The sequence below is a fragment of the Ahaetulla prasina genome, chromosome 1 (genome assembly GCF_028640845.1).
Source record: "Ahaetulla prasina isolate Xishuangbanna chromosome 1, ASM2864084v1, whole genome shotgun sequence".
NCBI lineage: Eukaryota > Metazoa > Chordata > Lepidosauria > Squamata > Colubridae > Ahaetulla > Ahaetulla prasina.
In genome coordinates, this window is record NC_080539.1 from 306,715,247 (window position 1) to 306,732,055 (window position 16,809).

Sequence of the window (16,809 nt, forward strand, 5' to 3'; positions counted from 1 at the left end):
TGTCATACTCTCTGGATATATTGGACCTACAAATTCCCTAATTCCCTGAGTACTGAGAAGAGCTGTTCGAATTCCCTGCCATAATGTTTAACTTTGAGAAATAAATAAGAAGTCTCAGAAAGGAAAGGAATGTTGAAATAATTTCTGCATTGCTGAAGAGAGAAGCAGAAGCTTCAATGAGGAAGTTGAGAGCAGGAAACCCTCGTTAGCCTAGTTGGTTTCTTTTCTGCAGTTGATGGTTCCTGTTGATCACGTCTGTCTACCTAGCCTGCCGTTTCTGGATTTTTCAGCGTTTACCTGTGCTTTAGAAAGCCCATCATTTGCCTATGCAGATCAGGAGCTCAACGTTTGTCTCTGGAAGCCACTGAAGCATTTTCCCTGCCTATAAAGCATATCCTGAAATAACAGTGAGCACCATGTGAGGAGAAGCTCCAAAAAGCAGAAAGGAGACAGAGGAAGAGAAGAGAGACACCTCCCAGACCAACCTTGGGGGTGGTGGAATGCCAGAATGTCAGTGCTTACTCCTATCCTGACCCCTCCTAAGGTGAAGGAGTACATGACTGAAGGTGAACGCTTTATCAAATGGGATGACGTAAGTACCATGGCAATTCTCACTTTGATATGGACATGGGAGAAAAACCACTTGGAGGCTCTGGATTCCTGGTGTTACACATACGTGGTTTAATGAACATCCAAGGTTGTGGGTTAAGGTGGCTTTATGTCTTAGCAAATTGAGGACAATCTCTGGTTCCAATTTTGCCTGTTTCAGGAAGGCAGAGCAGCAGGCCCTTTAATAGCCCCTAGAAAGGGACTGAGATGATACACAGTTCACTACAAATTTATCCCTGGATTGATGAATTGCTTCCTTTCGTATCACCCTGACAGAGAGATTAAGAGATTTTTGGTGGAGGCCTGTTAATAAATAAATTTCTTTATATGTAATATTTACTGAGATGTGGTCATATCAATCTATGGTCATGTGTATTACTCAGCATCCCAATTTACTAGTTCCTTAATAATACAACTTGTAAAATTAAGATGAACTGCAGTTTTCAAATACTTCACAAAATTTGGCAGAAAGCACAAAAGGATCGCATTGATATCCATCATGCTTTAGGTGAAATGGAAAAAACACTATGTTTAAATGGTAATAACCATTACCTGTTAGTCAACAAGGAATTCATTGTGGCTCTTTGTATTTCTGCAGATTCCAAGGTTGTAGAATGTTCATTTTGCAAAAAACATCAATAAGAAAAAGTGTATTGCCGCATCCTTTGATTAGTAAAAAATATTGCCTTTTGCAAAACAAATAGACCACATATATCCAACAATCATTTGTTGGAATCTGGAATAATATATAGTAAATTTTCCAATTTCTTAATATAGTTCTCTTTGCCTCCTCACTCTTCAGACTTGATAAACAATCAAATCCCAGTATTTTGGTAAATTAGTCAATATTACATCCACATCTTCAACATTTAAACATATTCCCATGAATCTATCAGTGTACTTTAATACACATTCCCAAAAGGGTAATAAATTATCAATATTTTCTACCAGTCACATACTCTTCATAGTTTGATAGGTTAGCTGTCGAGTAACACAAAGCAGCAAGGAAGTGAAGCATCCATGATAATAAATAGAATGCTTAGTGAATTGTTCAACACTATACAGGGAATAGAAAAGGGGATGGAATCTCGGTTGTTTAATGTATGCATGAATAAATAAAAATATAAGGAATGCATGTGTGGACATTAGACATATGCTTGTTACAAATGTGAATGTGTGTGTGCCTTTTTTGAAGACTATGTCGTTTTGCTGGCTGAGACCCCAAATGCTTTGCAATGTACAGATTGCATAATGCAATGAAAAGGATGGCTTGGATAAGGAATAGCCATGTAATGGTAAATGTTTTAATGTTATACACCTGTAACGAAGAATTAGCTAGTTGATGAATCTGTATATATTGGTAGAATGTTGTCTAAAGATGGGGGGAAAATGGCTGGAGAAGTTTTAAGACATGCAATATTTGTAGAATGATCGTGAGCAGTAGATGGTCTCTGGCAAGTAATAAATGTTTGATAATTTATTTTATTTTTTTTATTTTTTTTATTTTGTCACAACGTCATACAAAAAGATTATATAATATATACACATATAAACATATTTAGGAAGGAGAAAAGAAAAACAATAGGACAGGAACGGTAGGCACGTTTGTGCGCTTATGCACGCCCCTTATGGTCCTCTTAGGAATGGGGTGAGGTCAATAGTAGAAAGTTTTTGGTTAAAGCTTTTAGGATTATGGGAAGAGACCACAGAGTCAGGTAAGATATTCCAAGCACTGATGATTCTGTTGCAGAAGTCATATTTTCTGCAATCTAGATTAGAGCGGTTTACATTAAGTTTAAATCTATTGGTTGCCCTTGTATTATTGCAATTAAAGCTGAAGTAGTCTTTGACAGGAAGGACATTACAATAGATGATTCTGTGAGTTAAACTTAGGTCTTGTCGAAGGCGACAGAGTTCCAAGTTTTCTAAGCCTAGGATTTCAAGTCTGGTGGGATAAGGTATTTTGTTGTTTTCAGAGGACTGGAGAACTCTTCTTGTAAAATATTTCTGGACACGTTCAATTGTATTGATGTCAGAGATGTGGTGAGGGTTCCAAACAGGTGAGCTGTATTCTAGAATTGGTCTAGCAAATGTTTTATATGCTCTGGTTAGTAGTGTGGTGTTTTTGGAAAAGAAGCTACGCAAAATTGACTATTGCCTTATACACTGTAAGCCGCCCTAAGTCTTCGGAGAAGGGCGGGGTATAAATGTAAACAAACAAACAAACAAAAAAAATTAGGTTTACAACTCTTAGAACTTTTTTTGCTATGTAGTTGGAGTGGGCTTTGGCACTTAGATCATTTGACATGAAAACTCCAAGGTCTTTAACGGGATGGGGGTTGTCTGTAAGGTAATGTCCATCTAGTATGTACTTAGTTTTAGGGTTCTTTTTTCCTATATGTAAGACTGAGCATTTGCTGGTTGAAATTTGGAGCTGCCAATTTTTAGACCAAGCGGTTAGATGGTCAAGGTCATTTTGAAGTGTTGTCTGTGGTGTTAAATAGTTTGACATCGTCAGCAAAGAGAACACAATTACTTGAGATATGGTCACAAAGATCATTAATGTATAGATAATGTTGATAGCAGGGATGACTGAATGCAAAAGAAATACAAGATAGGAGAGCGAGTTGGTAGGAAGACCAAGAATGTTATGGTTGGATGGAGTCCAAAAAAAAATCACAAGAAATGTAAATTACACATAGACACACACAAATATGAATTGATGTTTAGATATGACAAAATGCTAAAGGCAAGGATAGAAAACTTGGAGAAGCTATAATGAATGTTTTTGTGTAAACTAGATTTAGCTAAGTTTCCTTTTCTCTTATCTCCTGCCTTTTATTTCCTTTACTTACTGCTCACTTTCTCCCCACCCCCCACACCCGGTGCATTACATAAGATTGTTAAATTCTGGCATGGTTGTCCTTAGCGTACTTTCCACTAAAGTCATGAAAGAGGGCAGAAGAGGGCAGACTTGTACAAAGGCTACATCTGCTGAAGGAGTGTAAAGATGTAATTTTAGAAATGATGATTATAATTTGTACAGAAATACAGCCCATCTTATCATAATAGGAAAAGAGTGTGTTCAAGTGCTGGATGTTCCAATGTGTTATGACTGTGGATGGCAACTTCTCAATGTTTGCTCTTCCATCTTAATGCTTTCCTATCAATAAACTTGACTCAGACTGAACAGCCCTTGAAATCAAGAATACATTCTTAAAAGCAGAGAGCTGCCTTCTTCTAAACAGAAACACTCTATTCTAAAATGATTAAATGGCTACACTTGATAATCAAGAAAATGCGTGCAGTATACAAGAACGTGACTAAATATAGCATCTCCTTTTTTTCTTCAAGCTTCTTGAGAATTATCATTGCTCAATAATGAGAAAGCTGAATCAGTATATTTTATCTCTCTATCTCTATTTATATCTGTTTTAGATATTTTATTAAAATTGCTACCAGTAGCAGTATCCAAATTGGGAACAAGTGCATCGAAATTAGCTAGGTTATTTGTTACCCCATCATGGATCAGTTTTGCAAACATTTTAATAATAATAATAACAACAGAGTTGGAAGGGACCTTGGAGGCCTTCTAGTCCAACCCCCTGCCCAGGCAGGAAGCCCTACACCATCTCAGACAGATGGTTATCCAACATTTTCTTAAAAATTTCCAGTGTTGGAGCATTCACAACTTCTGAAGGCAAGTCGTTCCACTTATTAATTGTTCTAACTGTCAGGAAATTTCTCCTTAGTTCTAAGTTGCTTCTTTCCTTGATCAGTTTACACCCATTGCTTCTTGTTCTACCCTCAGGTGCTTTGGAGAACAGCCCAACTCCCTTTTCTTTGTGGCAACCCCTGAGATATTGGAACACAGCTATCATGTCTCCCCTAGTCCTTCTTTTTATTAAACTAGACATACCCAGTTCCTGCAACCGTTCTTCATATGTTTTATCCTCCAGTCCCCTAATCATCTTTGTTGCTGTTCTCTGCACTCTTTCTAGAGTCTCAGCATCTTTTTTACATCGCGGCAACCAAAACTGAATGCAATATTCCAAGTGTGGCCTTACCAAGGCATTATAAAGTGGTATTAACACTTCACATGATCTTGATTTTATCCCTCTGTTTATGCAGCCCAGCACTGTGTTGGCTTTTTTGCCAGCTGCTGCACACTGCTGGCTCATATCTAAATGGTTGTCCACTAGGACTCCAAGATCCCTCTCACAGTTACTACTATTGAGCAAGGTACCACATATACGGTACCTGTGCATTTTGTTTTTTTGGCCTAAATGTAGAACCTTACTTTTTTCACTGTTGAATTTCATTTTGTTAGATAGCGCCCAATGTTCAAGTCTGTCAAGATCCTTCTGTAACTTGAGCCTATCTTCTGGAGTGTTGGCTATTCCTGCCAGCTTGGTGTCATCTGCAAATTTGATGAGTTCCCCATCTATCCCCTCGTCCAAGTCATTGATGAAGATGTTGAAGAGTACTGGGCCTAAAACAGAGCCTTGGGGTACTCCACTGCATACTTCCCTGCATGTGGATGTAGTTTCATTGAGGACTACACGTTGAGTGCGGTTGGTCAGCCAGTTACGAATCCATCTGGTGGTGGTGCTGTCTAACCCACATTTTTCTACTTTATCTAGTAGTAGGTTATGGTCTACTTTATCAAATGCTTTATTGAAGTCCAAGTAAATTATTGATTTCATTAAATTAAGTCCAAGTAAATTTTATTGATTTCATTAGAATAGAATAGAATAGAATAGAATAGAATAGAATAGAATAGAATAGAATAGAATAGAATAGAATTTTTTATTGGCCAAGTGTGATTGGACACACAAGGAATTTGTCTTGGTGCATATGCTCTCAGTGTACATAAATTCATCAAGGTACAACATTTACAACATTATGAACCTGGTGTCTGATTACACTTCCAACATTTAGCTGATAAGTTTTCAAATATCTTAGCTAACCTTGCTGGTGGTAAATGCCAACTATAAAACATTTTGTAAAGATTTTTCTTATAGGCCATTGACATTGTTAATTTACAGTTTCTATCCCACAGTTTCTGGCATTTGTCTAATTCTATTGAGTGACCAAAAATTTTAGCCCATCTTATCATTGTTTCTTTCACTTGCTCTTCTTCCATTTTAATACTAAATAAGTAGCTATAATTTTTTTTAAATTAATTTTTCATCTGTCCCTAGTAATATCTGGTCTAGTTCTGTTGGTTCTTTATAGAAACCAGTTTGGGTTTTATTGCTTAGGTTCGAATTGGAGCAAGCTATCACTTGGACATAAGCTGTTGGAACAATCCTATCTTTTGCAAATGTCCACTGTAAATTTTTCTTTGGATGAAATGCTATCTCAGCCTTTCATATTGGAACAGATCAGTGCAAATCTCCTCATTGTATTTATACTATATCTGTGATGGTGAACCTATGGCACATGTGCCAGAGGTGGCACGCGGAGTCTTCTCTGTGGATATGCCCGCCATCGCCAGCTGCTCTTCTGGTTTCTGGCGCACACCAGCCAACTAGTCTTCACATGCACTGGAGCGGCAGAAACCCAAAGACCAGCTGGTCAGTGCGCATGCACACTGACCACCTGGTCTTTGGGTTTCCAGCACTCTGGTGTATGAGTTTCTGGCACTTCTGGTGCTCCAGCACATTGAAGATGAAGTGGCCAGTGTGCGCATGTGCACTGGCCACCTGGTCTTGGGGTTTCCATTTTGGGCACTGTTCTGTACTTAGAACAACCAAGTAAGGTCTGAGGCTTGGTCAGCAATAACTTGTTTATTGATGAAAGTTCACAACAACAACTGTAACGAACGAACTTAGAGAAATCCTGACAGAACAACTACTCCCTTCGTGTGACAGCTGCTTAACAAAAAACTGGCTGCCACGTCGGGGAACCAATCAGAACAAACCCTGTCTCCCGCTCTTTTAGCTAGCCACGCCTCAACCAATCAGCGGCGGCTAGCAACAGGCCTGCTTTTCTCAGGTCGTATCCCCAAAGACATAACAGGCACTCGATACCAAAAAGGTTCACCATCACTGTATTATATGGTACAATGACAATACCTATGTACCTATGAAAAGTATATTCTGAATTAAGAAAAATTCAGAGTTTCAGATAATGCTCAATAAAGTTGTTAACATGGAACAGGTCAGGAACTCACCTCAGTGGTACTGGAAATCCTCCACCTATAACTGGTTGGTTAGCGCCCATTTGAAGTTATGATGGACGCACCTGGGGGCTACATATGACCTGGATTCAGAGTTCTGACAGTCAGGGGCCCCCATGATTACATTTTGAGCTCTCTGAATTTTGATCACATGACTATGGGGATGCTGCAACAATGGTAAGTGTGAAAAACAGACATGTCACTTTTTCAGTGCCGCTGTAACTTTGAATGGTCACTAAATGAATGGTTGTCAGTTGAGGACTATCTGTATTCATTTTCTTTGTTTCTTATCTCAATAAAAAAATGTATAAATTAAGATTTTTGAACTTTTCATTTTTTTCCGCCCAGGAATCTGCAAATGCACACCCTGTCATTCTACGAGTGGATCCAAAGGGATTTTATTTGTATTGGACTTTTCAAAATAAGGTAGGTCCTGACCGCCAGAAACCATGGTATACCATGATATATAGTAAATGTTTTCAGAAACAAATCACACTCCTAACATATATCATAGCTGTTCTCTAAACTATGATCTGAAAATCATCAGCAGACTGTATAATCTGTGCTGGAGATTTTACTTTAAGATCCTCAGATAGAAAAAAAAAATATTTATTCTTAAAATTGGAAGGCATTGTAAAGCATATATACTAAAAATATTTGGCACTGTTACAATCCAAAATGTAGAAAACTTTTTTTAAATAAGCACATTAAAATTGCTTTGAATTAGATTATTTTTAGTTCTTCTGTTTTGGTGGATCAGTAAGCTTTGTTACAATCACAGACCATACTCTAGGGACTCTGACTGTGAATTTTAGCAATATCAGTTCAGCTAATTTTAGATGGCATTTTAACATTTGTCCCTTAAGAGATTAACATTTTGCAGAATAATTGAAATCAAAAAATAAATAAATTGGAGTTCTACCAAGATGTTAAGTGACTGCAATAAGCTTAAGATATCTATCAGGAGACCCATTGTTGCTTTCATCTTAGCAAAAAGGAGATTTGGAGACTCTAATTTTGAACAATTAGAAAATAAGCTTAAAAATTCATTTTTGTTATATGCTAGAAACAACACAGACAACTCACATCAAACATTTAAAACAACAAAATTTAGAGGGATTCTATGCTCAGAAAAATTTGAATACCCTGAAATGTTTCAGCCAGAACTATTGGTAATCTGGAGAAGCTGTAAATTTTTGGCATTATCATTTGATACAACAAAAATAATGAAATTGGACAGTTATTTTGAGGCCCAGGATCTATCAATTATCAGTTTTATTATATTCTTAATTATATTATATTTATATTCAAGTACATCAAGTAAGCAACCCTTAACTAAAAAGCAAGGAAATAACAATTTCATGGGAAATATTGAAATGGAAAAGTTTTTTAGATAGGAAAAATAAAAATTACAAGAAATCTCAGAAATGTTGTAATCTATGAAACTGAGAACTGTGAAACAGATGGTGTTTCAGTTGCATAGTCCAGAATTCTTACAGTCTTATTGGAACTGATATTGGTGGAGGCCTATAGTCAATCATTTAATACTACTAAATTCTCTGTATGGTTTTATGAGGCTTATATTACAGTAATATTAAAACCTAAGAAAGACCCCACAGGATTACAAGGAATGGACTAATATCCTTGCGTAATGCGGACACTAAACACTAGACAGGTTTCAGAAAATAATACCATTTGTAATTTAACCATCTTATTCTGGATTTATAAAAAAACAGATAAGCATCTGCTTATTATAGATATCATGCTCGATACTTTGGAATCAGCTGTTCTAATTTTATTGGGTGTTGGAAGGGCCTTTGACATGGTTCAGGCTGAATTTATAACATGTTTTCTAGGAAGATATGGACTTCCACTATCTTTTATGTACTGGGTTATAACTACATATTTGCACCCAGTGGCAAGAGTTTTACAAATGCATTCATCTTTCAAACTATGAAGTTACAATGTGGCACTTGGCAAGGATATCGCCTATGTTTCTTAATCTTTAATCTGGTTTTTGAACCATTGGCTTTTCTTATTTGTCTCCAGAAAATAAAAGTGTAGTTGCACTTGATACTGAATATAAATTTTCTTATGTACTGATTATATTATAGCTGTTCTTGATAATCATGCAATGTTGTCAACAAAATGTATAGCATTGTGGTTTATATTGTGGTTATATTAATGACTGGAACACATTTAATTCATTATTTTTGGAATTTACTATAATATTTGTATATAATATCCACTGACTCTAATAAAATACATATGTTTACATTTAGCCCTCAACATACAACACAATTGAAGTTGGAATTTGTGATGGTTATAACTTCAAAAACAGGTCATAAATCACTTTTCCAGAGGCAGTCATAACATTGACAGTCATTAAACACATGGTTTAAGTTGACAGCTACCTCTATATCTTTCTCAAAGTATATCAAATATGTTATTTTATTTTCTTCCATTGAATCATGTCCAATTCTTGGAGATTGTCTAGGTAAATCCCTGCAGTTTTCTTGCTAAGGTTTTTCAGAAGTGATTTGCCATTGCCTCAAATATATCCAAATGTATAGATACAATTTTAATAGATAAGTTAATGGTTAACATTCCCATTAAGTCTTTGGGCAAGATTAATGTTATAAAAATGGATATTACATAGATAAATGTATATTCTAGGGCAGGGGTGTCAAACTCACGTCGTCACGGCAGCGTCACATGACATATCGGGACTTCCCCCCCTTTGTTAAACTGGGCATGGGCATGGCCAGCACGTGACACATCCAGCCCATGGGTCGGGAGATTGACAGCTCTGTTCTAGGGGGATTCCAAATTTCCAATGTTAATTCATACTAGATATTTTACACAGATAAATAAGTTGATGAGAAAATATTTATGGAAAGCTAAAGCCCCTTGAATAGGCTTATCTAAATTGAGGTTACGTTATGATGATAGCAACTTTAACATACTAGATTTTCAACTACATCACTGGGGTTTTATTTTAATTTCTGCATGTGTTGGAAGAAGATGATTATTCTTCTCTCTGGGCCTATTTGGATAGCAAGCACGTAACACTTCTTGGCAGGGACCAGGTATACTTAATAGGGATTTTGACTTTCAGCCTTGAAAAATGCCAAGCACATTTTTTAAAAAATTTAATGCATAAAAGATTATGTTATGATCCAAAAATTGCATAAGGCTTTGACACTATGTAATTAACCCACGTGTGAAAATAGCAAGGAAGATATTTTACTGGGATTCTTGGGCTAAAAAAGGGGTCAACACTTTAAATCAGTTGATTATTAATTTCTGTTTTAAGGATAATGAGAGATTGCATATTAAATATGACTTACCTGTATTATTTGCTTAGCAATTGAAATGTGCATTAAATAGCATGATCTGAATGTTCTAGCACCCACGGGGGTACCTGAAATTTTAGGATCCCTGAGAGATGCAGACTTAACTGGAAAGCATCAACTTTTTAACTATGTGGTCTTCTCTTCTCTAGCTATAGCCTTATTTTTGTTTCACATTACTCCATACAGCAATTCAATTTTGGGAATAAATATTGCCATTTAGGATCTTAAACTATACTCTTAAAACATGAGACTTTTATCTCATGAAGAGCTTTGCAGTATCAGATCTAGGGGCCAGCAAAGAAGATAATTTTACATAACTTGAAAAAAACTTACCATTCTGATTTTAAGGAATGGATCCTGGGTATGAGTTTATTGCTTTTGTTTTTTATTTAAATATGCATGTATTAAATATAAGAAATTGATGCAATATGTTTCTCTATGGTCTGGATTTAACACTAGGCTTAAGTAGTTATTATGTGGGGGTTTTCTGTTAATAAAGGGTTTTCTGGTCATATTTAGTTTATTTTCACTACTGTAATATATTTTCCTTTTGCACTATATTCTCAGTATCTTTCATTTTTGTTGCATTTGTTTGTATTCTATATTTTAAAAATATATTTTTTAAAAAGGAAGCAAAACAAAAGACGTGGTTTGAAGATGTGAACCAGAGAGAGCCACAGATATAACGAAAAAAGAAAAAGATATCTGTTTGAGATGTGGTGATTAGATAATAACTGTGCTGGACCAGCAATAATACATAGGAAAGGGATTCAATTATTTCGCAGTTCAAAGAAAAACTGCACAAAAACAGAGCTGTCAAATTTGCATAATATTTTGCTTGCTTACTACTGCTTTCTAGCAGAAAATCAGAGACTGTGGTTTGCAGTGACTTCCTTCTCTGCAATAACTAACACTTGAGAATTAGTCCACATGTGAAGTATGCACTATTTGTTGGGCATATAGTGGGAGCTGGAAAAGCATTAAATCTTGGAATAGCAAAATAAAATTCTGGAACAGATCCACCTGAATGTTCATTTCTCTTAATATTTTGTTTGGACACCTGGATAATTTTAGGTCCCGGTCATAGTTACATTATCTTATCTCTTTAGATGGTCATGAATCTTGTTGTTGTTGTTGGTTTTGGTTTTGGTTTTGCTGCTTTTTGCAACACGTCCCTGTTTTACAGCTGCCCCTATGATGTAGCTGCCTCCAGCTGCCTCTCCAAACTCTTTAGCGGTATAAAATGTTTGCTAGTTCTGTTTAAAAAAAATAAAAATTAAAAGAGGTGCAGTTTTGTATTTTGAACTCACAACTACAACTCTAGAAATAAAATAAAACTCTCTTCTGTTGGAACCACAAGTGGGCAATGCTTCTTTGTTTTCCCCATCTCACTATCTTCTAGATCAGAGATATCAAACTAAAGACCCAGGGCCCTGATCCGGCCTACTGGGTGCTTAGATCTGGCCCGTGAGGCCAGCCTGGAAACAGTAAAGGACTAGCCCACAGTGCCTCTGCTAGTGAAAATGGAGCTGTGGGGAGGGGGGGCATGTGTTTTCACTGGCAGAGGGCTATCAAAACAAACAAAAAACAAAAAAAAGGAGAAGTGTTTCCCCTTTTGCATTTGAGCATGCAAGAAGGAACAGGAAAGGAGAAAGGGAAAGAGGAAAGATAGAGAAAAAGAAGGAAAGATGGGAAGAGAGCAAGGAAAGAAAAAGAAGGAAAGAGGGGAAGGAAGAAGAAAAGAGAAGAAAGAAGGAAAAAGAAGAAAAGGGAAGGAAGGAAGGAAGGAAGGAAGGAAGGAAGGAAGGAAGGAAGGAAGGAAGGAAGGAAGGAAGGAAGGAAATTATAATGAGAGTGAGTGAGGGTCTTAGGGAATTCCTGACTTAGCACTTGGCCACCACAGGTGCCTCTGACACGAGTTCTGTGCCATGCCCACCATGGCCACACCCTGGTATGTCCCATGCACACACACACCCAGCCCTCCCAGGTCAAACACAACCCTCAATGAAATTGAGTTTGACAACCCTGTTCTAGATCCCGGTTTATACACAGTGTAAACCATCTGCAAAGGAGGATTAGTCAGCAGCTTATCTGCTCTCAGATGAAGGAAACGTATAGATTTGTCTTTAATGCCAAATGTATCTATTTGGGAATCAGTATCATTATATTGTAAAGGTTGGAAAATTACTGTGCAATTTTCAGTTTAGTTTTCATCCAGCACACTCCTAGTAAATCCTCACACCCGGATCAGAGCAAGCACATATGACATTCAGTTCAGCTAGCAAAAAATATAACTTGGTTTATTTATTCTATTTATATGGCCACCTGTCTCAACAAATGAGTCTGGGCAGTGATTAGAATTAAAATAAAATCAAAAGCATTACAAAAGTTAAAATACAAAGTAGCTGAGAAACAGCAAACCCAGATCACTTATACAAGCAAGAAGGGGGGCCCTACATGCATTTGGGGCCCTAGGCCTGGGCACATAATTAGGTCTTTTGGATCTTATGAAAGGCCAGCAATGCAAAATCAAGGCTAGCATCGCTGAAGGGAGAATGTTCCAAAAGTACATCTAGATTCCACCAAGTGGCATTCTTTGGCCAATGGGACCTGAAGCAGCATTCACATCCTCATTGACTGGATTGGATAGTTAGATATTACTGGGTAGAAGCAACCCTGCAAGTAATAATTCATAATCATAAAGAGCCTTAAAGTTGAGAATCAACACCTTGAATTGCACTTAGCAGCATACCGGCAACCAATGCAGCTAATTAGCTACTCAAGGTGTTTCTGGCATTGCTAGATTAAAATTTTTGGGCTACCTAACAACTGATGTTGAAGTGCAGGAAAAGAAAATCCAAAGCTGTATGTTCAGAATTACAGTGAGAACATGAGACATAAGAAGCATGAAAGATGAAATGAAATGAACTGACAATTGATTAATGGAAGAGAATCCATTGACAAAATCTTGATATTGTAATATAAGAGAATTGAGATGGATTGGGATTGGATACTTTCAGTCAGAAGATCATGCTCCAGAATTAGTATCCTCACAACCCTGCCTGGCTGAAGGGGCGTGCATAAGCACACCAGTGTACCAGCATGCCTACAGTCCCTGTCCTAATGTTTCTGTCAGGTGTGCCTCAAGAAAGAAAAAACCCAATTCCTTATTAGTATCCATTTCATGTATTCATAATCATGTTTATACTTATATCTGTTATCTAATACGTGTTTGACAAAATAAATAAAATAAATAAATAAATAAGTGCTTTTGGAAATGTTAACAAAAGCTTAACAAAAGTGCTTTTGGAAATGTTAACAAAAGTGCAAATTTGACATTAATGGAGTGGGTTTGGAGACTAATGCCTACCACATATGGTATATTCCATATAGTACAAAAGCTACATCAGGCTAGTTCTGGAGAATCAGTAGCGGAAATTCTGAGTAGTTTGGAGAACCAGTAAATACCACATCTGTCTGGCCCTGGCCCCATCTATTCTCTGCCTCCCGGGTCCCAGCTGATTGGGAAGGAATGGGGATTTTACAGTATCCTTCCCCTGGAGTGGGTGGGAATGGAGATTTTACAGTATCCTTCCCTTGCCACACCCACCAAGCCACGTCCACCGGGCCAGGCCATGCCCACCAGGCCATGCCACACCCACCAAGCCACACCCACAGAACCAGTAGTAACAATTTTTTAATCCCACCCCTGAAACCAGCTTTTGAAGATGATTTTTTGAATAGCGAAGTATTAGGAGATGTAACAACCCATTGTCTCCCAGCCATTTTCTCTTTCCAAATTTAAACAGCACATTTTCTTTGCTTTGTGGAGTTCTTGGTACTCTGTTAGTGCAAGCCAGTTAGTAATAAAATGTCCACAAGCAACCAGCCAAGATTAGAGAGCACCAACAATTTTACAGAAATCTTCTATTAGAACCACAAAGGTCCAATACTTCCTTATTTTCCCCATCTCACTAGCTTCTAGATCCTTGTTTACACACAAAGCAAACCATCTGCAAAGGAAGATTACCGGTAGTCAACAGTTTATCTACTTTCAGATGAAGGAAATGTATAAATTTGCCTTTGTTTTTAAAAGCACACAGAATTGAGAAGTGTTAATATTCCTTTGCAAATTATATGTAATTTGTCCCCTAAAATAGCTAGGGCTCAGCAAGCTGAAGAATTGTGATAACACTGTAGATATATAATGTGAACACTTTGAAACAAAAATCCTAAAGCAGATTTTTAAGCTTCGTTCCTCTGGCTCTGGCTGCTGCAAAATTTCAAGAAACCAAAATAATAAAATGAAGACTCATACGTTTTTTTAAATTGAATGAATGAAGATCAGCAATGCTATCAGATCTGACATTGTCCTTGCTGTTGCTCAGCAAGAACCACAGAGCAGTGAGGTCTACTTTGCTTCAGAGAGAAGGTGGGGAGGGCTGAGCCAAATTTCAATAGTCAGAAAGTGAAAATTGTACAATATGCAGTGTGCTCAAGCAAGAGTCTTTGCAAAAGTCAATCTTTTGAGATAGGCCAGACCAGAAACAAGACTCTGCAAGGACCACTGGTACTCTATTGCAGGATATAATAACAGTATCTCAAAAGCCTGACAGTATGGCTCTAACTTCTGTCTGGCATATAACTTGAAATCCAGCAGAACTGATTCATTACAGTTAATTTACTGTCAATAATATTTTGCAATTTTGATTTATTTTATTATTGTACTACAGGTAGTCCTCGACTTACGAACTACAACTGAGCCCAAAATTTCTGTTGCTAAGCAAAAAAAAAATTTACGTTTTACGACCTTCCTTGCCACTGTTGTTAAGTGAATCACTCTAATTGTTAAGTTAGTTAACATGGTTGTTAAGTGAATCTAGCTTCCAAATTGACTTTGCATGTCAGAAGGTCCAAAAGGTGATCACATGACCCTGGGACATTGCAATTGTCATAAATAAGAGTCAGTTGACAGGCGTCTGAATTTTGATCATGTGACCATGGGGATGCTGCAATGGTGGCGTGAAAATGGATCATAAGTCACTTCTTTCAGGCCATTGTAACTTTGAACACTCACTAAATGAACTGTTGTAAGTTGAGGACTATCTGTATTATTCTAACCAATAGGTCCAGCAGTGCACTCTTTCATAATTTCTCTAGTAATATGATGTAAAAAGATGTCACTGGAGCAATGTATTTCTAGGCATCTAGGCATCTTTCCAAGAAATACATGTTGCGTAAAATGATTTTTATATGCTGTAGCCATTGAACAGCAATTTGATTTTTTTCTAGCTTGGATGCCACAATTTACTCTTGTGTAGTAGTCTGATAAAGAAAGTCTTTGAATCTGCTTTTAGTGGAATCTGTTAGAGTTAAACCTGTAGAAAAACTGATAAAATATACTGTATACTAATTCATGTTCACTGAAACTCAGAGCCAAATATGATTAGGTTGCTAAGTAATATGCTAGTTTCTGCAAATGATCTGGATTTGAGGTTTATTTTTTGTTTTTCACAAATGCTAAAATTGTGCATGCTACTTTTTATTATTTTGCAGGAAACTGAATTTTTGGATATTACAAGCATCCGAGATACTAGAGTGGGGAAATTTGCAAAGATTCCTAAAGTAAGTTTATGACATACGGTAATACATAAAAGTCTTCTCCAACCTAGTGTCTTTCAAATTTAGGATACTTTGGCTCCTAAAATCGGGTGAGCTGACTGGAAATTTAGAAATCAAGGAAAACTGTCCTTACATCTTTTGTAATAAACTCATACCCAAAACTGTCGCAAGAGGAAAAAAGAAACAGGGTTTTGATTGTGCAGTTGTGACTTACTTGACATTTTTCGTATCTCCCCGGGATGCCTTTGCTCAATGCTGTTCTATCAGCAAGTCAAAAAAAAGTAGTACATTTCCCCCCCCATCCTATGTAACAATGTGCATAGTATGAAAGGCCATGTGCAATTTGAGATGATATGGAAAAACAACTTCCAGTCTGAAATCTTAGCAATCTTAGAAATAGATTTAAGTGCCTGCAGCTGGGCTAGAAAAAATAGGGTTTTCCATCAGCATCTTTCCTTTCCCATTATATTCTCCCAGCCCACTGGTGGGTTCTTCTTACCTTTACTACCGGTTCACAATGGGGCTGCGTACGCATGTGCAGAAGCTTCGTGATGACGTCTGGATCAGTGGGTGGAGCCTCCTGCCGGTTTTACTACTGGTTCTTGTGAACCAGTCAAAACTGGGGGCAACCCACCACTGTCCCCAGCTCAAAAAAGGCTACACAAAAGGTCCTATAGTGGAGAGTGATTTCTCCAAATTTGGCCTGACACCTTCTCTGTTTGGAGCTCTGTTCAGAGAAGGTTTCCTAATTGATTTCTCAGAGATCTGAAAATAATTCTGCTAGCAGTCTGGCACAGCTGAATGCTAACAAATTTTAACAGAAAAGATTGAGATGGCTGTGCCTCCTTTATGTGCCATGAAGAAACACAACATTGCTGAAGAAAGGGAAGGAGAGAAAATGATTTGATTTTTAGAAGTAAGAGTCAAGCTTCTACTGTGACCTGTCATGGAGGGAGGAAACTTCTGGGCATAAAATTGGTGTGTGCATTCTGTGTGTGTGTGTGTGTTATAGGCTACAGAAGTGCACTATTGCTAGGA

At 37.3% G+C, this 16,809-nt stretch overlaps 1 protein-coding gene across 1 annotated transcript in view; it reads left to right on the top strand.

The window, feature by feature from the left end:
* The first annotated feature begins 243 nt into the window (after positions 1 to 243).
* PLCB2 (phospholipase C beta 2) overlaps positions 244 to 16,809 on the top strand; it is a 65,969-nt gene continuing 49,403 nt past the window's right edge. Inside the window, exons 1-3 of the mRNA XM_058162109.1 lie at positions 244 to 592; positions 7,142 to 7,219; positions 15,706 to 15,774. Coding sequence (XP_058018092.1) covers positions 509 to 592; positions 7,142 to 7,219; positions 15,706 to 15,774 — 231 coding nt within the window. The 5' untranslated portion in view covers positions 244 to 508. The remainder of the gene's footprint in view (positions 593 to 7,141; positions 7,220 to 15,705; positions 15,775 to 16,809) is intronic.